General features: G+C 40.3%; 1 protein-coding gene across 6 annotated transcripts in view; it reads left to right on the top strand.

The window, feature by feature from the left end:
* LOC123996714 (exocyst complex component 2-like) overlaps nucleotides 1-23,980 on the top strand; it is a 101,695-nt gene that overhangs the window by 30,952 nt on the left and 46,763 nt on the right. For all 6 annotated transcript variants that reach the window (XR_006832027.1, XM_046300343.1, XM_046300345.1 and 3 more), the window contains 5 exons: nucleotides 5,321-5,401; nucleotides 6,736-6,881; nucleotides 12,017-12,098; nucleotides 12,832-12,934; nucleotides 16,040-16,158. Coding sequence is in view for 5 of the 6 variants with exons in the window: in XM_046300343.1 (XP_046156299.1) it covers nucleotides 5,321-5,401; nucleotides 6,736-6,881; nucleotides 12,017-12,098; nucleotides 12,832-12,934; nucleotides 16,040-16,158 (531 nt within the window). In the remaining variant the exon portion in view is untranslated. The remainder of the gene's footprint in view (nucleotides 1-5,320; nucleotides 5,402-6,735; nucleotides 6,882-12,016; nucleotides 12,099-12,831; nucleotides 12,935-16,039; nucleotides 16,159-23,980) is intronic.

Raw genomic sequence — 23,980 nt, 5'->3', positions numbered from 1 at the left:
AATATTTGCTTAAATAAAATATTACAAATAGAAAAATATCAAATAATTTAAGTTAACAGTAAAATAACAGTAACGAGGCTATATGCAGGGGATACCGGTACAGAGTCAATGTGCTGGGGCACAGGATTTGGGCATGCACACGTTCACGCAGTGTGGTCTAGCAGTCGTTGATTAAAGAGGCGTTTGTGTGTGTGAGCAGAGCACCACTCCACCGCAGTGTACCACAGTTGCGCTAGCCAGCCACAACATCTTCATTAAAACGGCATCAGCTCTCACATGTCAATCACAGTGCTGCCTGTAGCAGGGCCATCTAGTTATGTACTGCTTTCCTATTAGAACCGTAGAGTGGAGTGTGCGGATTCATTACACAAATACACACACGCCAACTAACATACACACTTACTGACACTTGCCACCCATACACACTGAGACATATGCACACGCATGCACACACATGTATACCCAAACAGACGCACACACACTCCCATGGCCTTTCTGATTCACTCTCTGATAAATCTGAGGTAACATTTTGACTGCTGTCGCTCTGCCAGGTAGCTCAGTCAAATCAATTGTTCAACTTTATCAGTCATATTTTTGTCTGTTTACTCTAATTCCCCTCATAGCCACTCAGTTACTTCCCCTGACTATTTATATGTCTCAGTCATTATTATGATTGCTTTCCGTATGTAATGTTTGTGCCCGGGTGGAGCAGGGGGGTCCGAATCCGAGGCAATGTTTTCATTGTTAGCGTCTGAATCTAAATAAACGGAGCAGGGCAACACAATGCAGGCCAGAGCAATAGGGATGATAACGGCCCTAATATGACCGAGGGGAACAATACAGTCCCTTTCTCACGTTCACTCTGCTGAGCGTGCCCATTATGAGCCAAAATGGGAAGAGCAGGTGTCCTCAGTGACCCAGGAAATAATGCACCCTCAGATGGACTCATGGCCTGTGAACCAGGAAGCAATAGACCATAAGATGACAAGTCAATTGACCTGTGTCATTAGGCTGTACTTCACTGTAAAGGTTTGATAGTATATTCTGCCTCCTTACAGCACGGCTGTCAAGCTCATTCCACGGAGGGCCGAGTGTCTGCAGGTTTTACATTTTTACTTTCAATTAAGATCTAGATAACCACGTAAGGGGAGTTCCTTACTAATTAGTGACCTTAATTCATCAATCAAGTATGAGGGTGGAGCGAAAAACCCGCAGAACCTCGGCCCTCCGTGAAATGAGTATGACATGTGCCTTACAGCACATAGTCCTGTGATTATGTCTGTTTTTAGGGAGATCAATCTGAGGCCCTTGTTTGTTTTGGTTATTGAGAATGTCTCAGTGCTAGTTCTGGTATGGATAGTAAGCTTGATGTATGGTTCAAGTTACATACAATAGTCAGGTATGGTCAGGGTAAGCTTTCGTAATGTGCCAGCCATCTTGTTCTGAACCAGACGGCACTTGGTGGCTCCAGCAGTTGCTCACTGCCAGGTCCAGTTAGCACAGCTGTCCGCAAAACTGTGAATCCTTTCTTTGTCTGTCTCTCTCCATGTTTGGCAAGTCGTCGGAGTCATTCTAAATTAGCTCTACTTCAGGTGTTGCTGTACAAATTTAAAGGAAATTAATAATGAAGGGTCTGAGCGTGTAAGTGTGTGTGTCTGTGCTTCTGAGCGTGTGTGTGTGTCTGCGTCTGAGCGTGTGAGTGTGTGTCTGTGCTTCTGAGCGTGTGTGTGTGTCTGCGCCTGAGCGTGTGTGCTCTGTGTTCAGCATGTGTTACATTAAATGTGGCACGGTACTAATAGCTGTTTAGCCTGTGGTGCTTCCAGCTCACTTAATCACCATTTAATGGCTTTTATTTGTAGTGTCCTCCTCAGTTTATTTTCTCTTCTGGCTGCATGTGAGAATTTTATTGATGGCTCTCGTAAAAGCCACTGGTGTTTTATTATTAAGAGAGAGCAGGGGAGTGGGGATCGCAATGTGGAAATAAGGAAGGAATGTCTCTGCATGGACCAAATCTGGAAAATGAAATGAGTTCTGTTCAACCAAAAATGTTTTAAACAAGTGGTGTGTTTTGAGAATCCATGAGGTTCTTCTCTTTCTCCTCTTCTCTCTCCTGTTATCATCTCTCTCTACTTTCTCTCTTTTGTCTTGCCCTCTTCATTCCTTCCTCTCTTCTCATTTCATCTCCTCCAACAGAAACGTGTGTGTGCGTGTGCGCATGCGCACTTGCCTCTGACGTCTCAGTAATAATGTCGGTGTGTGTTTCCCTGCTGGGTTTAAACACACAGTTTAGCACCAGGCACTAACTGGCTAACCCCACCCATCCTCATCCCACAGCACTATTTATGGCTAGTTTGGTTAGTGCAGTGGCTAGGCCAAATGCTAAACTCAGTGTGTGTAGTGTTGTGGACAGTGATAAGCTCTCTCCATTTAGGGAATGGAAACTACAGCCAACTGTTGCTCCCTAAACATGCTTACTACACCCTTCCTACACCGCTCCCCTTCTCTATTAGACTGAGACTTGTAGATACATAGTGACAGAGAAGAGGAGGGTACATCGAGGGGTTACTTGAGGTCAAAGGTCGGATGACCTCGATGTCTCGGGTCACCCACCCAGTGGACCAGGGACTGGGTAAAACAGGAAGTGAATGAATAGTTCTCTAAACTCTATGTTTGACCCTGAGCAGACAGGCTGTTGAAAGGCATGAGGGGGTTCATAGTTCATAGTCATAGTTGGGGGCTGTTTGGTTAGGCTGATCCACTGACAAACTGAACCATGTTTCACAGGGGTCTTCTGAGACGTGGCTGACTGACTAACTGGCTCACTGATTGACAGAGAGGCCGGGTTCCTTCTTTTTGCAGGGGGGCCTCAGAAAAATTATGAAATTTGATGTCTTTCATTGTTGTGTGAAAAGGAAGTGGCCCTGCGATACAGGAAACGGACCACCGCTACCGTGTTCCAAAATCCCATATTTCCCAGGGCCGTATTCCCGACGCTCTGAACCTCCGACTCCGGTGCATAGTCAGGAGTCAAAACATCTCCAACTTCAGAACCCAGGGAGGCTGTATTTTTATTTTGGATCCATTCTTTTCAATGGGTTCCAGGAAGCTGAGTGGGGGCTGCCTGTGTCTCTTCCTCCGTGTGTGTGTGTGTGTTATCTGGAGGCTGTTGGGGTGTTTAGGTTAGCCGTGACGTCATGACCGCGGCAGCGAGTATGTGTGACAGACAGAGAGGACACACAGCTGGCAGGGGGCACGGGGGTCTCCGCAGAGACAAAAACCAGGACCCTGGGGGGGTGTGTGTTTGTACAATAAACTAGACTTCCCTCTACTCTATACTTTTCAGAGCAGATGGCATTATTCTTCCATAAAACCCTGTTTCTGTCTGTAGGCTAAGTAAGTCTGGTTCCTGCCCTGGCTCTCTCTGGCCATTCTGCTTGCGTTGGTTCAGTGATGTCCGTGTCAATTTAGGCAGCCATGATATGATGGCATGTTTGATTAGTGAGGTTCAGGAATACCTCAGCCTCTCTGCCTCAAGGCTCCTGTCTTTCAGAACAGGACCCACATTTATTTACAGAACTCTCTCTCCCCTTTCTCTTTTTCCTTCCTTCGTTCCTTTTCTCTCGCTTTGTTCTGTTTTAGCTGACAGTCGTTGTTTTCAGTGGAGTGAATGAGGGTGAGAGTGGTGAAAAGCAGAGAATAAGGAAAGGGGGCTTGAAAGGGGGATGACATCCCTTTTCTCTTTCCCTCGTGTCAGTGTTTCTCATCTCGTACACTAGCCTCCCTTCTTTCTTCTCTCCCCCTCCATCCTCTCCTCTAATCCTACTCCACCCCCTCCATCCTTTTCTCTCACCCTACTCTCTCCCCAACTCCTCTCCTCTTTCTTCTCTCCCCCTCCATCCTCTCCTCTAATCCTACTCCACCCCCTCCATCCTTTTCTCTCACCCTACTCTCTCCCCAACTCCTCTCCTCTTTCTTTCTCCCCCTCCATCCTCTCCTCTAATCCTACTCCACCCCCTCCATCCTTTTCTCTCACCCTACTCTCTCCCCAACTCCTCTCCTCTTTCTTCTCTCCCCTCCATCCTCTCCTCTAATCCTACTCCACCCCCTCCATCCTTTTCTCTCACCCTACTCTCTCCCCAACTCCTCTCCTCTATCTTCTCTCCCACCCTCCATCTTCTCCTCTTCTCTCTCCCCCTCTCCATCTCCCCCTCGCCATCTTCTCTCTGCCCCTCTCCTCTCCCCCTCAATAAATGCTCACTGCCCCTCTCAGCACCCAGCCGCCCCACTACAGTCATTTGAGCAGCTCTGATACACACACACACACACACACACACACACACACACACACACACACACACACACACACACACACACACACACACACACACACACACACACACACACACACACACACACACACACACACACACACACACACACACACACACACATGAATTACTCCAGACCAATTCTCTCTTCTATCTCCTTTTCTTCTCCTCTTCTCACCTTTTACACTCTACCTTTCATCTACTTCTCCTTGCCTTACCACACGAGCACTATTTCCTACTCAGTGTTGATGTTGGACTGTGGACCCCCCCAGATCTTTATGCGTTAGTGTTGTATAGTCAACCTGACACAAGCAGCATCCCTCTCAGCAGTAGAAATAGTGCCTTTCAGTCAGCTCTCCTCACCCAAATATTATTCCTCCAACTGATAAAACATTTGGATTTACATTTCCTCTGGGAGTCTCTTGGTCTTTGGGTGCACAGTATCTACAGTCTATGTTCAAAATGGATCAGTCTTCTTTCACCTAGATTATTTTCCATTCATGTTACAAAGGCCCCCAATGGAACATCAAATGCTGATCTGGAGTGGATGTTGATTGGGGGTACCAATTCAGTCAGGTTAGGTCAAGTGGATCAGTTACAGTAGCTGTGGTCAGGTCAGTGGTTGGCGTGGGAATGGTTGAGAGGGGCGTGGTCAGAGTCCGACAGAAGCCACTGGTGCAGAGAGGCTGTTTATTGTTTTAACTTCAGTTCCTCAAACTGGAATCTCATAATTACGCATGTTAGATTGAGCAGTAGAGGCACTTTGTGATTACAGAACACACAGAGACCTTAAAATAACTTGAATAACTCTATCCTCTTTATCTTTCTCAATGTGTCTCTATATCTGAATCTGTGCAGCTTTAATTCAGTGATTTGATACTGAATTCAGAGCTCAAATTTTTTTTTCTTGTCTCCTTTGATTGAACAGAATAATTGTAGCATCCATGACAGCTAGTCACGGTGTTGAATAAAACGTTATTGTTATTTTACAGCGATCCACCAGAGGTTGGAGTCTGATGGGACAGAGAAGGTGGAGGGCTCCATGACACAGCGCCTGGAGAACGTCCTCAACAGTAAGCCTTCCATCTTTCTATCCATCCATACATCTACAATATGCATCCGTCCACCCATCTGTTCATTCATCCATCATCCATCCATCTATTCACTCTCTGTTAATATCTCTACCTCTCAGTTGGAACATACACCAATTCATAGGTCAAGTCAAATCCGTAGTATGTATTGTAATCTGAAGGCAGACATCATCCCAGCTGACATTGTTTAGACTACCTTCTATCTCCATAGGAAGTCCAATTAGCAGGAAGTTTCTTCAGAAAACACCACCTACTTAACTATCAATCTGTTTGAGGATAGATAGAGTGCGATTTCGCCTCCTCGCCACCCACCAATTATCTTACACACACCACGTTGTGTTTGTGTTTGTTTTTCCCTGTCTGTAGAGTGTCTCTTCCAGCTAGATCCTCTGTCCCTGTCTCCCATCTCATACATGATAATGTGACTCCTATAATGGAGCATCAATAAACATGTCCTCAGGGTTGAAGGTAAATAAACCTCCCTCCCGGACGCTGCTTTCATCCCCACAGCCCCAGACAGACATACATGTGGGCCCACAGCCCCAGACAGACATACATGTGGGCCCACAGCCCCAGACAGACATACATGTGGGCCCACAGCCCCAGACAGACATACATGTGGGCCCACAGCCCCAGACAGACATACATGTGGGCCCACAGCCCCAGACAGACATACATGTGGGCCCACAGCCAAGAGCTCAGCAACCGCACACCTCCATAACTCCCTACATGTGGGCCTTCAACCCGAGAGTAACCGAGCCACCCCTCCCCCACCCTCCAGTCACCACACACACCAGTGGGTCTACACAATCACAAACATCCCCCCCGAAATATCAAAACAGCATGACAACTCGTCAGTCAGAGCCCAGAGTGGAGAGTGAAAAATGTGAAATATTTCTCTGTTCGCTGTTTCAATGTTTTTCCTTTTGAGATTTGGTGTGGTGGGGGCGAGAGGGCTAACCCCTTTTTCTGATTAAAATAATTTTAGCGAGTCCTTGTTTTTTCTTTTTTTGCCGGCATATCCGAGGCCACCCACAAAGCCGGAGAGTAGTGTGTGAATGGGAGAGAGAAGGAAAGACTGAGAGATAGCTGTCATGCTCTCCTCACTGACTCTCTCTCTAACTCTGCCTAGTTCAGGTAGCTTCCTGGCACACAGCTTCCTGGCACACAGCTTCCTGGCACACAGGCCACAGAGGGAAATCAGATTCTCGCCTGAAAAATAATATGTATTAGTAGAAAAAAAAAATCTTTTTTTTTTAATACTCACCCTTTCTCTCTCTCTCTCCTTCCTTCTCTCTACCCTCCCCCCATCTCAGGAGCCAGTGATACAGCAGACACTCTGTTCCAGGAGGTTTTGGGGAGGAAGGATAAAGCTGACTCAACACGTAACGCCCTCAACGTTCTGCAGCGCTTCAAGTTCCTCTTTAACCTGCCGCTCAACATTGAACGAAACACACACAAGGTATATAGAACAGACACACACACACACCTGCCCCTCAACAAAGAGCGCAACATACACAAGGTGCCCATCATACACACACAGATACACATACGAACGTACACACACACATATCTATACACTAACACACACACACACACCACACACACATATCTATACACTAACACACACACACACACACACACACACACACACACACACACACACACACACACACACACACACACACACACACACACACACACACACACACACACACACACACACACACACACACACACACTATACACTAACACACACACACACATATCTATACACTAACACACACACACATTTCTATGTACACACACAGCATACACACCTCTCTATCTGTCGCTCATCATTAAGCACAGTATCCAGAAGGTGGTGCTACAGAGGCCTGAATGTGTGTAGGGTGTATTCAGTTTACAATGCTAGTCTCATCTTGACATGTTCTTGTCCACTGTAGCTTTTTCTCTGTGTTACAAAATTCAACAAATGTGATATTGTTACAGTGAGAGTTTAAGTGAGAGTTTAATGCTGTTCTCTCTACATGTTATAATCATAAAGTATTATGTTGTTGTGTTCTCTCTACATGTTATAATCATACAGTATTATGTTGTTGTGTTCTCTACATGTTATAATCATAAAGTATTATGTTGTTGTGTTCTCTCTACATGTTATAATCATAAAGTATTATGTTGTGTTCTCTACATGTTATAATCATAAAGTATTATGTTGTTGTGTTCTCTACATATCATAAAGTATTATGTTGTTGTGTTCTCTACATGTTATAATCATAAAGTATTATGTTGTTGTGTTCTCTACATGTTATAATCATAAAGTATTATGTTGTTGTGTTCTCTACATGTTATAATCATAAAGTATTATGTTGTTGTGTTCTCTCTACATGTTATAATCATAAAGTATTATGTTGTTGTGTTCTCTACATGTTATAATCATAAAGTATTATGTTGTTGTGTTCTCTACATGTTATATCATAAAGTATTATGTTGTTGTGTTCTCTCATACATGTTATAATCATAAAGTATTATGTTGTTGTGTTTCTACATGTTTATAATCATAAAGTATTATGTTGTTGTGTTCTCTACATGTTATATCATAAAGTATTATGTTGTTGTGTTCTCTCTACATGTTATAATCATAAAGTATTATGTTGTTGTGTTCTCTACATATTATAAAGTATTATGTTTCTCTACATATCATAAAGTATTATGTTGTTGTGTTCTCTACATATCATAAAGTATTATGTTGTTGTGTTCTCTACATATCATAAAGTATTATGTTGTTGTGTTCTCTACATGTTATAATCATAAAGTATTATGTTGTTGTGTTCTCTACATATCATAAAGTATTATGTTGTTGTGTTCTCTACATGTTATAATCATAAAGTATTATGTTGTTGTGTTCTCTACATATCATAAAGTATTATGTTGTTGTGTTCTCTACATATCATAAAGTATTATGTTGTTGTGTTTCTCTGTTATAATCATAAAGTATTATGTTGTTGTGTTTCTCTACATATCATAAAGTATTATGTTGTTGTGTTCTCTCTACATGTTATAATCATAAAGTATTATGTTGTTGTGTTCTCTACATGTTATAATCATAAAGTATTATGTTGTTGTGTTCTCTACATGTTATAATCATAAAGTATTATGTTGTTGTGTTCTCTCTACATGTTATAATCATAAAGTATTATGTTGTTGTGTTCTCTACATGTTATAATCATAAAGTATTATGTTGTTGTGTTCTCTACATATCATAAAGTATTATGTTGTTGTGTTTCTCTACATATCATAAAGTATTATGTTGTTGTGTTCTCTACATATCATAAAGTATTATGTTGTTGTGTTCTCTACATATCATAAAGTATTATGTTGTTGTGTTCTCTACATGTTATAATCATAAAGTATTATGTTGTTGTGTTCTCTACATGTTATAATCATAAAGTATTATGTTGTTGTGTTCTCTACATATCATAAAGTATTATGTTGTTGTGTTCTCTACATATCATAAAGTATTATGTTGTTGTGTTCTCTACATATTATAAAGTATTATGTTGTTGTGTTCTCTACATGTTATAATCATAAAGTATTATGTTGTTGTGTTTCTCTACATATCATAAAGTATTATGTTGTTGTGTTCTCTACATAAAGTATTATATCATAAAGTATTATGTTGTTGTGTTCTCTACATATCATAATAAAGTATTATGTTGTTGTGTTCTCTACATGTTATAATCATAAAGTATTATGTTGTTGTGTTCTCTCTACATGTTATAATCATAAAGTATTATGTTGTTGTGTTCTCTCATAAAGTTATAATGTTAAAGTATTATGTTGTTGTGTTCTCTACATGTTATAATCATAAAGTATTATGTTGTTGTGTTCTCTAATCATAAAGTATTATGTTATAATCATAAAGTATTATGTTGTTGTGTTCTCTCATATCATAAGTATTAGTTCTCTACATATCATAAGTAGTATGTTGTTGTGTTCTCTACATGTTATAATCATAAAGTATTATGTTGTTGTGTTCTCTACATGTTATAATCATAAAGTATTATGTTGTTGTGTTCTACATACATGTTATAATCATAAAGTAGTATGTTGTTGTGTTCTCTACATGTTATAATCATAAAGTATTATGTTGTTGTGTCTCTCTACATGTTATAATCATAAAGTATTATGTTGTTGTGTTCTCTACATATCATAAAGTATTATGTTGTTGTGTTCTCTACATATCATAAAGTATTATGTTGTTGTGTTCTCTACATATCATAAAGTATTATGTTGTTGTGTTCTCTACATATCATAAAGTATTATGTTGTTGTGTTCTCTCTACATGTTATAATCATAAAGTATTATGTTGTTGTGTTCTCTCTACATATCATAAAGTATTATGTTGTTGTGTTCTCTCTACATATCATAAAGTATTATGTTGTTGTGTTCTCTACATATCATAAAGTATTATGTTGTTGTGTTCTCTCTACATATCATAAAGTATTATGTTGTTGTGTTCTCTCTACATATCATAAAGTATTATGTTGTTGTGTTCTCTCATGTTATAATCATAAAGTATTATGTTGTTGTGTTCTCTACACATGTTATCATAAAGTATTATGTTGTTGTGTTCTCTCTACATGTTATAATCATAAAGTATTATGTTGTTGTGTTCTCTACATGTTATAATCATAAAGTATTATGTTGTTGTGTTCTCTCTACATATCATAAAGTATTATGTTGTTGTGTTCTCTCTACATATCATAAAGTATTATGTTGTTGTGTTCTCTCTACATATCATAAAGTATTATGTTGTTGTGTTCTCTCTACATATCATAAAGTATTATGTTGTTGTGTTCTCTCTACATGTTATAAAGTATTATGTTGTTGTGTTCTCTACATGTTATAATCATAAAGTATTATGTTGTTGTGTTCTCTCTACATGTTATAATCATAAAGTATTATGTTGTTGTGTTCTCTACATGTTATAATCATAAAGTATTATGTTGTTGTGTTCTCTACATGTTATAATCATAAAGTATTATGTTGTTGTGTTCTCTCTACATGTTATAATCATAAAGTATTATGTTGTTGTGTTCTCTACATGTTATAATCATAAAGTATTATGTTGTTGTGTTCTCTACATGTTATAATCATAAAGTATTATGTTGTTGTGTTCTCTACATGTTATAATCATAAAGTAGTATGTTGTTGTGTTCTCTACATGTTATAATCATAAAGTAGTATGTTGTTGTGTTCTCTACATGTTATAATCATAAAGTATTATGTTGTTGTGTTCTCTACATGTTATAATCATAAAGTATTATGTTAGTATGTTGTTGTGTTCTCTCTACATGTTATAATCATAAAGTAGTATGTTGTTGTGTTTCTCTACATGTTATAATCATAAAGTATTATGTTGTTGTGTTCTCTACATGTTATAATCATAAAGTATTATGTTGTTGTGTTCTCTACATGTTATAATCATAAAGTAGTATGTTGTTGTGTTCTCTACATGTTATAATCATAAAGTATTATGTTGTTGTGTTCTCTCTACATGTTATAATCATAAAGTATTATGTTGTTGTGTTCTCTCTACATGTTATAATCATAAAGTATTATGTTGTTGTGTTCTCTCTACATGTTATAATCATAAAGTATTATGTTGTTGTGTTCTCTCTACATGTTATAATCATAAAGTATTATGTTGTTGTGTTCTCTACATGTTATAATCATAAAGTATTATGTTGTTGTGTTATAATCATAAAGTATTATGTTGTTGTGTTCTCTACATGTTATAATCATAAAGTATTATGTTGTTGTGTTTCTCTACATGTTATAATCATAAAGTATTATGTTGTTGTGTTCTCTCTACATGTTATAATCATAAAGTATTATAATCATAAAGTATTATGTTGTTGTGTTCTCTCTACATGTTATAATCATAAAGTATTATGTTGTTGTGTTCTCTCTACATGTTATAATCATAAAGTATTATGTTGTTGTGTTCTCTACATGTTATAATCATAAAGTATTATGTTGTTGTAATCTACATGTTATAATCATAAAGTATTATGTTGTTGTGTTCTCTCTACATGTTATAATCATAAAGTATTATGTTGTTGTGTTCTCTACATGTTATAATCATAAAGTATTATGTTGTTGTGTTCTCTCTACATGTTATAATCATAAAGTATTATGTTGTTGTGTTCTCTACATGTTATAATCATAAAGTATTATGTTGTTGTGTTCTCTCTACATGTTATAATCATAAAGTATTATGTTGTTGTGTTCTCTCTACATGTTATAAAGTATTATGTTGTTGTGTTCTCTACATGTTATAATCATAAAGTATTATGTTGTTGTGTTCTCTCTACATGTTATAATCATAAAGTATTATGTTGTTGTGTTCTCTACATATCATAAAGTATTATGTTGTTGTGTTCTCTCTACATATCATAAAGTATTATGTTATTGTGTTCTCTACATATCATAAAGTATTATGTTGTTGTGTTCTCTCTACATATCATAAAGTATTATGTTGTTGTGTTCTCTACATATCATAAAGTATTATGTTGTTGTGTTCTCTCTCAGGGAGATTATGATGTGGTGATCAACGACTATGAGAAAGCCAAGTCTCTGTTTGGGAACACTGAGGTCCCTGTCTTTAAAAAAGGTAGGATAAAGTGAAGAGATCGGTGAAGATTTTAATTATTTTTTAAATTATTTCACCTTTATTTAACCAGGTAGGCTAGTTGAGAACATGTTCTCATTTTCAACTGCGACCTGGCCAAGATAAAGCGAAGCAGTTCGACACAAACAACAACACAGAGTTACACATGGAATAAAGAAACATACAGTCAATAATAAATTAGAAAAAGTCTATATACAGTGTGTGCAAATGAGGTAGGATAAGGGAGGTAAGGCAATAAATAGGCCATAGTGGCAAAGTAGTTACAATATAGCAATTAACCACTGGAATGGTAGATATGCAGAAGATGAATGTGCAAGTAGAGATTCTGGGGTGCAAAGGAGCAAGATAATTAAATAAATACAGTTTGGAGATGAGGTTGTTGGATGGGCTATTTACAGGAGCAGTGATCTGTAATCTGTGCTTAAAGGTAGTGAGGGAGATATGAGTCTCCAGCTTCAGTGATTTTTGCAGTTTGTTCCAGTCATTGGCAGCAGAGAACTGGAAGGAAAGGCGGCCAAAAGAGGAATTGGCTTTGGGGGTGACCAGTGAGATATACCTGCTGGAGTGCTTGCTATGGGTGGGTGCTGCTATGGTGAGCTGAGATAAGGCGGGGCTTTACCTAGCAGACACTTGTAGATGACCTGGAGCCAGTGGGTCATATACTGTACTGCAACCGAGTAAGTGTGATCCTCTCCTCCTGTGTGTCTGTCTATAGTGTATGCCGAGGTGGAGACTAGGATCGGGGCTCTGAGGAGTCTGCTACTGGACAAACTACTGGAGACGCCGTCTACCTTGCATGACCAGAAGAGATACATCAGGTGTCAGTAAACTTCATGTATACAGTGCCTTGCGAAAGTATTCGGCCCCCTTGAACTTTGCGACCTTTTGCCACATTTCAGGCTTCAAACATAAAGATATAAAACTGTATTTTTTTGTGAAGAATCAACAACAAGTGGGACACAATCATGAAGTGGAACGACATTTATTGGATATTTCAAACTTTTTTAACAAATCAAAAACTGAAAAATTGGGCGTGCAAAATTATTCAGCCCCCTTAAGTTACTACTTTGTAGCGCCACCTTTTGCTGCGATTACAGCTGTAAGTCGCTTGGGGTATGTCTCTATCAGTTTTGCACATCGAGAGACTGAAATTTTTTCCCATTCCTCCTTGCAAAACAGCTCGAGCTCAGTGAGGTTGGATGGAGAGCATTTGTGAACAGCAGTTTTCAGTTCTTTCCACAGATTCTCAATTGGATTCAGGTCTGGACTTTGACTTGGCCATTCTAACACCTGGATATGTTTATTTTTGAACCATTCCATTGTAGATTTTGCTTTATGTTTTGGATCATTGTCTTGTTGGAAGACAAATCTCCGTCCCAGTCTCAGGTCTTTTGCAGACTCCATCAGGTTTTCTTCCAGAATGGTCCTGTATTTGGCTCCATCCATCTTCCCATCAATTTTAACCATCTTCCCTGTCCCTGCTGAAGAAAAGCAGGCCCAAATCATGATGCTGCCACCACCATGTTTGACAGTGGGGATGGTGTGTTCAGGGTGATGAGCTGTGTTGCTTTTACGCCAAACATAACGTTTTGCATTGTTGCCAAAAAGTTCAATTTTGGTTTCATCTGACCAGAGCACCTTCTTCCACATGTTTGGTGTGTCTCCCAGGTGGCTTGTGGCAAACTTTAAACGACACTTTTTATGGATATCTTTAAGAAATGGCTTTCTTCTTGCCACACTTCCATAAAGGCCAGATTAGTGCAATATACGACTAATTGTTGTCCTATGGACAGAGTCTCCCACCTCAGCTGTAGATCTCTGCAGTTCATCCAGAGTGATCATGGGCCTCTTGGCTGCATCTCTGATCAGTCTTCTCCTTGTATGAGCTGAAAGTTTAGAGGGACGGCCAGGTCTTGGTAGATTTGTAGTGGTCTGATACTCCTTCCATTTCAATATTATCGCTTGCACAGTGCTCCTTGGGATGTTTAAAGCTTGGGAAATCTTTTTGTATCCAAATCCGGCTTTAAACTTCTTCACAACAGTATCTCGAACCTGCCTGGTGTGTTGCTTGTTCATCATGATGCTCTCTGCACTTTTAACGGACCTCTGAGACTATCACAGTGCAGGTGCATTTATACGGAGACTTGATTACACACAGGTGGATTGTATTTATCATCATTAGTCATTTAGGTCAACATTGGATCATTCAGAGATCCTCACTGAACTTCTGGAGAGAGTTTGCTGCACTGAAAGTAAAGGGGCTGAATAATTTTGCACGCCCAATTTTTCAGTTTTTGATTTGTTAAAAAAGTTTGAAATATCCAATAAATGTTGTTCCACTTCATGATTGTGTCCCACTTGTTGTTGATTCTTCACAAAAAAATACAGTTTTATATCTTTATGTTTGAAGCCTGAAATGTGGCAAAAGGTCGCAAAGTTCAAGGGGGCCGAATACTTTCGCAAGGCACTGTATGTACTGTAGCCAGGAAGACGGTGTGTTACATTCTCCCCATTCTCACTGCCCTCTCTCACTTTCTATATGCTTATCTCTTGTTGTATACCTGTCTACAAAGCCTTGCTTGCTCTTTCACTTTCTCTCTTCCTTCCCTGTCTCTCCTTAAATACCATCGGTCTGTCGCTCTTTCTCTCCTTATTACTCCATTTCCCTCGCTCTCCTTTTTCCTATTTTCCACTCTCCATCTTTCTCTCTTCCCCCTTCTCCTGCTCCCTCGTTCTCTTCTACTCCTCTCCCTCCATCCTCATAGTTGTGGTCTGTGATAGTTTATTATTACTCAGAACGACCCGTCAGAACCAGAGAGAGCAGCTCACGATCACAGCAGCCATCTTTCATCCTGCTACATTACATTAGAGCTAGCTGGCTTTAAACATCCACCATGCCAAACCTCCTGTTTACCTTACACCCATTAGGGGGAACCTAGGGGGTCTCTGGTGGGGGTTGTGGTGGAGACATGGTTTCAAATAGTTTCATACAGTATTTGTTTCCCTTCAAATATTTTAGTTGCTCTTGATAGAAATTGCCTGATTTAAAAATGGAACCCAAATAGTCCCAAATGGGCAAACCGTGCCTATCTGGAAATCCAGGCTGACTTAATCGAATGCTAAAAACTATTTGAAAGGAAACGAATACTGTTTGAATCCAAATAGTTGGCTTGTTGTGTCTTGTAGGGGTTTGGGGGCTGGAGGTTCCCTTGTAATGAGGAACAAATGATTCTGGTCTGGTCGGGTCTGCCTGTTATGTGATGGTGTCAGCCCACAATGAGAGAGTATCTCACTCATTTGAGATTATCCCACACAGTACTGAGTGATGTACAGGGAATGTAGTGGGGTAGGGGATGAGGGTTTTTGTGATGCGATGGTAATGAGGGTTTTGGGGATGAGTTGGGGACGGGATGAGGGTTTTGGGGATGAGTTGGGGAGGGGATGAGGGTTTTGGGGATGAGTTGGGGAGAGGATGAGGGTTTTGGGGTTGAGAATGTTGGGGATGAGTTTGGGAGGGTTTGGAGGATGAGTTGGGGCGGAAATGAAGGTTTTGGGGATGAGAGTTTTGGGAATGAGTTGGGGAGGGGATGAAGGTTTTGGGGATGAGGATTTGGGGCATGAGTTGGGGAGGGGATGAAGGTTTTGGGGATGAGTAGGTTATGAAGGTTTTGGGGATGAGTAGTGGATGAGGATTTGGGGGATGAGTTGGGGAGGGGATGAGGGTTTGGGGATATTTTGGAGATGAGGTTAAGGCAAAGGCTACAGGAGATGGAGGTTGCTGGGTTTAGACTTAAATCTGAAGAGTGTCATGTTGAAGTGTTTGTTTTAAATCCATTTCTTACCTGAGTGTGTCAGCATTGACAACATCACCTGTGAAGTGCTGTGCCCACATTCTAATTCTTACCTGTGTGTGTTCCTTCCAGGTATCTGTCTGACCTGCATGCACCAGGGGACCCTGCCTGGCAGTGTATCTACGCCCAGCACAAGTGGATCCTCGGACTGATGCAGAACTGCAAGGAGGAGTTTATCAATGACCAGAGAGGTGAGTTACAGACACACACACACACACACACACACACACACACACACACACACACACACACACACACACACACACACACACACACACACACACACACACACACACACACACACACACACACACACACACACACACACACACACACACACACACACACACACACACACACACACGCAATATAGAAAGAAAAGCCCTTATTTCCCCATTTCAGTCAGACTGGTTAAGTTGACTAAGAGAATTCTTGCATTCTCTTTGCCATATCCCGACACACTCCCCCTTTCCTCTCTGCTCTTTTTCTCCACGTCCCTCTCTCCCCTTTTCCATCTCTCGTTCTGACTGAGTCAGTGTGTTTATTTTTTCATGAGCGTATGAAAAAGATGAAAGAGGGGGACTCTTGGCGTTGGACTTGGGTTTCAGGGCCCGACACACACCGCGTGCGGCCGCACAGATGGATTGGAATAATTAACCCCAATTAAGCTGTTTCTCTGTTAAATCAGCCAGCAGGAAAATGTGGATGTGAAACCATCCTCTCAGGAAGAATAGTACAGCAACGCATGAACACACACACACACACACACACACACACACACACACACACACACACACACACACACACACACACACACACACACACACACACACACACACACACACACACACACACACACACACACACACACACACACACACACACGCTAACCTCTCACCATTACAATAAAGAGAGGTTAGCATGTCTTGGGGGTATGATATTTTTGCATCTGTAACTTTCTCACTCATTATTCATGATTCATTCAGGACTACACTCTTAGAAAGGTGCAATCTAGGACCTAAATGGGTTCTTCGGCTGTCCCCATAGGATTACCCTTTGAAGAACCCTTTTGGGTTCCATGTACAACCATATCCACAAAGGGTTCTACATGGAACCGAAAAGAGTTCTCCACAATACATAATTTACCATTAATTTCTATTGGGCATAAAATAATCGGAAACACAACCAAAACAAACAGCAAATACATCCAATAAGCTTGATGTAATCATTGCATGCTATGAATATGGGACCAAATACTACACTTTTGATTACTTTAATACACATATAAGTGAATTTGTCCTAGTCATTCTATCATTTCAAATGCAAAGTGCTGTAGTACAGAGCCAAAACAACAACAAAATGTCACTGTCCCAATACTTTTGGAGTTCACTGTTTACACACAGTATGCTCATAGACAGACGCTCACACGTACTATGCTCATATTCACAAGCCCAGACACACACATACACAGAACACTACGTGGGTGGTGACTGCCGTACGCAGTGGAGTCCGAGTATAAACAGGGCTAATGATAAGGGGAACAGTGGTTTCCGGGGCTCAGGGTGATGAATATGGGGGCTCTACACGGAGCTGCTTCTCTCATATCTGGGATGGAGTTAGTTACACATCACAACAGACATGGACACCTGTCGGTCAGCTGTTAGTCTACACAGAGTCAGGAAGTCAGATGTCTGAATTTAGTGAGGGCTCAGAGTATATAGGCCTACTGTATGTAAGTACATGGATGACACCAGTCACTCAGTTTCACTTAGGGAATTATTTAAAGAAAACATTGAATATCAAAGCACACACAGACACACACTCTGCAGCAGCAGCTGTCTCCTGGCCCCCTGTCTTGTCTTGTGAGCTCAGCCACTCTACATATACCTGGCAGCCATTTACACTTGTAGACCACATCCCCGCTTCCCTCACCCTCACCCCCGCCCTCCAACCCCAGCCCCCGAAACCAGTGCTTCCCAAAAACATCCCTCAACCACAACCCCTCCCACCCGCGGCCAGTATCTCTCAAACCCTTCCTCCACCAGCTCCACTCTCACTTCTGACATCCATCATCACACACACACACCTTATTGTCAGTCACACCTGGCAGGGCAGGCCTATTAACTCTGTGATTGATTGGTTGTGTCTACAGTAACTGATGTAATTTTCTCCTTTCATTCCTGGGGTAGAGGAATGCTCCGGAATGTTCCGGTCTAGAACGTGACGTTTCCGAAGCCCATTCTAGGATGTTATAATTACCTCAAATGATCCTAAAATGTGAATTAGCTGTATTTTCCTTTGGTTGAAACTAATTAATCACATGTTGATGTGTGGTTAGTTGGTTTGTAGCATAGCAGCGATCAGTGCAGCGCTAGCAGTCAAATCAAATCAAATTTTATTGGTCATATACACATGTTTAGTAGATGTTATTGCGGGTGTAGTGAAATGTTTGTGTTTCTATCTCCGACAGTGCAGTAATATCTAACAAGTAATATCTAAAAATTTCACAACATATACCCAATACACACAAATCTAAAGAAAGGAATTAAGAATATATAAATATATGGACGAGCAATGTCAGAGCGGCATAGACTAAGATACAGTAGAATAGTATAGAATACAGTATATACATATGAGATGAGTAATGCAAGATATGTAAAGTTTATTAAAGTGACTAGTATTCCATTTATTCAAGTGGCCTCTAATGTGCTAGTGATGTCTATAAAACAGTCTGATGACCTTGAGATAGAAGCTGTTTTTCAGTCTCTCAGTTCCAGCTTTGATGCACCTGTACTGACCTGACAATGAGACCTATACAATCGCAATGGCCAATGCGCAATTCTCTCTCTCCGTACCTCAAATCCATATGAAATATCCTTGTAAAATAGTTGCTATGGAACTTATAATTGAGAGTTGAGAAATACCTACAGAAAGCTGAGAACATCCTCTCTCCATCTGTGACAACAAGATAACTGTGTTTTCCCAGCAATAGGTTTTTAAAATGTTATACAATCAGAAAACATTCTTTCTCCCAGAGCATTTTTTCATCCAGGGAAAGGGAGAGTGGCTCGCTCGACACAAAAACAGGCCCCAGCAAAACAGGTACAGGGGCCGGCAGACACTGTCATTACAGGAATCATGAGGATAATGTAGCCTACTTTACTGTTTGACCAACATAGGAAGTTTATAGTGAGGTGAATAATTGTGCAGCCAGCACCAACGCGACCAAAACATATTTTTTAACTCGCACAGCCAAGTCAAAGGGTACCAAAAGGCAACTAAAAGGTTGCAGTCTGGAGCCCTGCCTTGTAGGCGTTTCGCTATAGGCATACTCTCTAACTTTTGTTTTGCTTCAATGAAAAAGGCCTCCATCTTCGCAATCAACAGTAGCCTAGGTCAAGGCTCCTCTTTCACTTTCTCTCTCTCCTCAGCAGCAGGGCAGCCCCGAACAATTTGGCTGGCTTCAAATTAATTTATCAGCTTTAAAAAATATATATATGTTTTTTTTTTTTATTAACCCATCCACCACCCCCCTTCTTCAGAGGACACATCTTGTTTGGTTTTTACAGCTTTTCTGCTACATTTTACAAATACATTTTACATACACATATTGCATACTTTTATATAAAGCAAACGCATAACAATAATAGATGACCAAACATGAGCTCTTTAATCCGACCCCTCAGCCACTCACAGCCCATCCCACCTATCACCATAGACCTCAGCTCTTTAATCTCAACCCTCAGCCACTCTCAGCCCATCCCACCTATCACCATAGACCTCAGCTCTTTAATCCCAACCCTCAGCCACTCTCAGCCCATCCCACCTATCACCATAGACCTCAGCTCTTTAATCCCGCCCCTCAGCCACTCTCAGCCCATCCCACCTATCGCCATAGACCTCAGCTCTTTAATCCCGCCCCTCAGCCACTCACAGCCCATCCCACCTATCACCATAGACCTCAGCTCTTTAATCTCGCCCCTCAGCCACTCACAGCCCATCCCACCTATCACCATAGACCATCATCGTTTGGTTTCCATGTGCCATATAATTTTCAATTTTGTGATGTTTTACGTACATTTTGAACCTTTCTAATCATATAGAATCCTTTCCTATGAGTATTATTATAGTATTTATTGACTGACTATTTCTTTCCAAATCGCTCAACACTGCTATTTGTAGAGTTCATTTTAAGTGAATGTTGTAATTTTTTTAACCATTCCCGAACCTGTGACCAGAAACAAGCTACATAGGGGCAATACCAGAATAAATAGCAGCAAAATCTACAGTGCAGAGATTGTTGTATGCCCAGTATATATAGCATTCTGTTGGTGACATGAATTTTGTATAATCATTTAAATTGAAAAACTCAGTGTGGAATCAAGTGTTGTTTTTTGTACCAGTTAATAAACCATGTGCCATGGAATTGGTACATCAAAATTATCTTCCCATTTTTTTCGCAACCTGTACGGCGCAGCTACTGTATCAACATTTTTGTCCTCAAATGAAACTGGTATATTTTTCTATTTATGCCAGTTCCTTTCAGCCAATTTGTATCTTTAATACAGTGAAACAAAAAAGTTTTAGTCAGCCACCAATTGTGCAAGTTCTCCCACTTAAAAAGATGAGAGGCCTGTAATTTTTATCATAGGTACAATTCAACTATGACAGAAAAAATGAGATTTCTTTCTTCCAGAAAATCACATTGTAGGATTTTGTAATGAATTTATTTGCAAATTATGGTGGAAAATAAGTATTTGGTCAATAACAGTTTATCTCAATACTTTGTTATATACCCTTTGTTGGAAATGACAGAGGTCAAATGTCTTCACAAGGTTTTCACACACTGTTGCTGGTATTTTGGCCCATTCCTCCATGCAGATCTCCTCTAGAGCAGTGATGTTTTGGGGCTGTTGTTGGGCAACACGGACTTTCAACTCCCTCCAAAGATTTTCTATGGGGTTGAGATCTGGAGACTGGCTAGGCCACTCCAGGACCTTGAAATGCTTGTTGCCTAGGCAGTGTGTTTGGGATCATCGTCATGCTGAAAGACCCAGCCATGTTTCATCTTTAATGCCCTTGCTGATGGAAGGAGGTTTTCACTCAAAATCTCACGATACATGGCCCCATCCACTTTACACCGATCAGTCGTCCTGGTCCATTTGCAGAAAAACAGCCCCAGAGCATGATGTTTCCACCCCCATGCTTCACAGTAGGTATGGTGTTTTTTGGATGCAACTCAGCATTCTTTGTCCTCCAAACACGATGAGTTGAGTTTTTACCAAAAAGTTATATTTTGGTGTCATATGGTCAGATGAAATTCTCCCAATCTTCTTCTGGATCATCCAAATTCTCTCTAGCAAACTTCAGACGGGCCTGGACATGTACTGGCTTAAGCAGGGGGACACGTCTGGCACTGCAGGATTTGAGTCCCTGGCGGCGTAGTGTGTTACTGATGGTAGGCTTTGTTACTTTGGTCCCAGCTCTCTGCAGGTCATTCACTAGGTCCCCCTGTTGTGGTTCTGGGATTTTTGCTCGCCGTTCTGTGAGATCTTGCGTGGAGCCCCAGATCGTGGGAGATTATCAGTGGTCTTGTATGTCTTCCATTTCCTAATAATTGCTCCCACAGTTGATTTCTTCAAACCAAGCTGCTTACCTATTGCAGATTCAGTCTTCCCAGCCTGGTGCAGGTCTACAATTTTGTTTCTGGTGTCCTTTGACAGCTCTTTGGTCTTGGCCATAGTGGAGTTTGGAGTGTGACTGTTTGAGGTTGTGGACAGGTGTCTTTAATACTGATAACAAGTTCAAACAGGTGCCATTAATACAGGTAACGAGTGGAGGACAGAGGAGCCTCTTAAAGAAGACGTTACAGGTCTGTGAGAGCCAGAAATCTTGCTTGTTTGTAGGTGACCAAATACTTATTTTCCACCATAATTTGCAAATTAATTAATTAAAAATCCTACAATGTGATTTTCTGGATTTGTTTTTCTCATTTTGTCTGTCATAGTTGAAGTGTACCTTGATGAAAATTACAGGCCTCATCTTTTTAAGTGGGAGAATTTGCACAATTGGTGGCTGACTAAATACTTTTTTGCCCCAGTGTATATGGCAGTTCCCTACCTTATCCCTTTTCCACTTGCCTCCTCCATTTTTGTGGTAATGCTTCAATCAGTTGGTTATAAGTTTCTTTTGAGCAGACATTCTCATATATTTTCAATAGCTGCATATGTGAAAAGTCCACCGTTTATATTCATAATATTGTTAATAAATATAATAAAAATGTTCCATACCGAATGTTTTTTTATTAATCAGTAATATTTGTTCTATCTTTTCTGGAGGGTAAAATTGTAACCAGATTTGTATGGCTTGTTCAAGAAAGGGCAATCATTTAAACAAAATTGAATTTTCAATTAGAGAGAAGTTGTAATCTGTATAAAAGCAAAAATGTAGTTTTTGAACAACAGATGAGCCTTTCTTAATAATGTACTGGAGAACCATTTGGGGGTTTAAGTATAATTTATGTATGAGTGAAGCTTTTAGTGAGAGGTTTAAAGCTTTAATGTTTCTTCATTTTAGCCCCCCCAAACTCATATTCATTATATAAGTAGGCACACCCACACACACATACTGGACACCATGGGAAAGGGTTCACCCAACACCTGTATCAACAGCAACAGCTCTGATCCCTCTCTCTATAAAAAAAGATGGGAACATGGCCAGGAATGAGAGAGAGAGAGTGAACGCAGCTCCATATGTGCAGCATCTCTGTCTGTCTGTGTGCCCATTGCTTTGCGTCTTTGTGCTTGCGGGTTGTGTGTATGCTTAAATATGTACTTCCAAACATAAAGTATTCGTACCTCTAGACTCTTTCCAGATGTTGTTGTATTACAAATTGGGATTAAAATGGATTTGTCATCTTTTGTCAACGATCTACACAAAATACTCTGTAATGCCAAAGTGGAAGAAAATTCCCGAGCAGACTAGATGAAAAATCTGTTGATGTGCCCTTGAGCAAGGTACTTAACCGTAATTGCTCTGCTTAAGAGCATCTGCTAAATCAGTGTTGCGTTGGTTATGCGTTGGGTATTTGAATCAGCGGTGTAGTACTAGGACGAAAACCAAAACGAGCACCCAGGGGGGCCCCAGGACCGAGTTTGGCAAATGCTGTGCTAAATGACTGAAGAGTAAAAATGCAAGTTGGTTGTTCATCATTGCTAGACAGCCATTTTCAAGTCTTTCCATAGATTTTCAAGCCGATTTAAGTCAAAACTCCCTAGTCCTTGCCGATGACAAGCGTACCCATACCATAATACAGCCACCACCATGCTTGAAAATATGAAGAGTGTGTTAGGTTACTATTGTGGAGTAACTACAATGTTGTTTAATCCATCCTCAGTTATCTCCTATCACAGCCATTAAACTCTGTTACTGTTCTAAAGTTACCATTGGCCTCATGGTGAAATCCCTGAGCGGTTTCCTTCCTCTCCACCTGTGTCTTTGTAGTGACTGGGTGTATTGATACACCATCCAAAGTGTAATTAATAACTTCACCATGCTCTAAGGGATATTCAATGCCATCTACCAGTAGGTGTCCTTCTTTGCGAAACATTGGAAAACCTCCCTGGTCTTTGAGGTTGAATTTGTACTTGAAATTCACTGTTCGACAGAGAGACCTTATAGCTAATTGTTTGTGTGGGGTACAGAGATGGGGTAGTAATTTAAAACAGGTTAAACACGACTATTGCAGAGTCCATGCAACTTATTCTGTGACTTGTTAAGCACATTTTTACTCCTGAACTAATTTAGGCTTGCCACAACAAAAGTGTTGAATATTTATTGACTGAAGACATTTTAGCTTTTCATTTTTTAATAATTCATTTCTAAAAACATAATTCCACTTTGACGTTATGGGGTATTGTGTGTAGATCAGTGACACAAAATCTAAATGTAATCCATTTTAAATTCGGCTGTAACACAACAAAATGTGCAAAAGTACAGGGTGAATACTTTCTG

Source organism: Oncorhynchus gorbuscha, linkage group LG15 (assembly GCF_021184085.1).
Source record: "Oncorhynchus gorbuscha isolate QuinsamMale2020 ecotype Even-year linkage group LG15, OgorEven_v1.0, whole genome shotgun sequence".
NCBI classification, from domain to species: domain Eukaryota; kingdom Metazoa; phylum Chordata; class Actinopteri; order Salmoniformes; family Salmonidae; genus Oncorhynchus; species Oncorhynchus gorbuscha.
The sequence above is the reverse complement of the archived record's forward strand: the minus strand, read 5'-3'. Positions and strand labels throughout refer to the sequence as shown.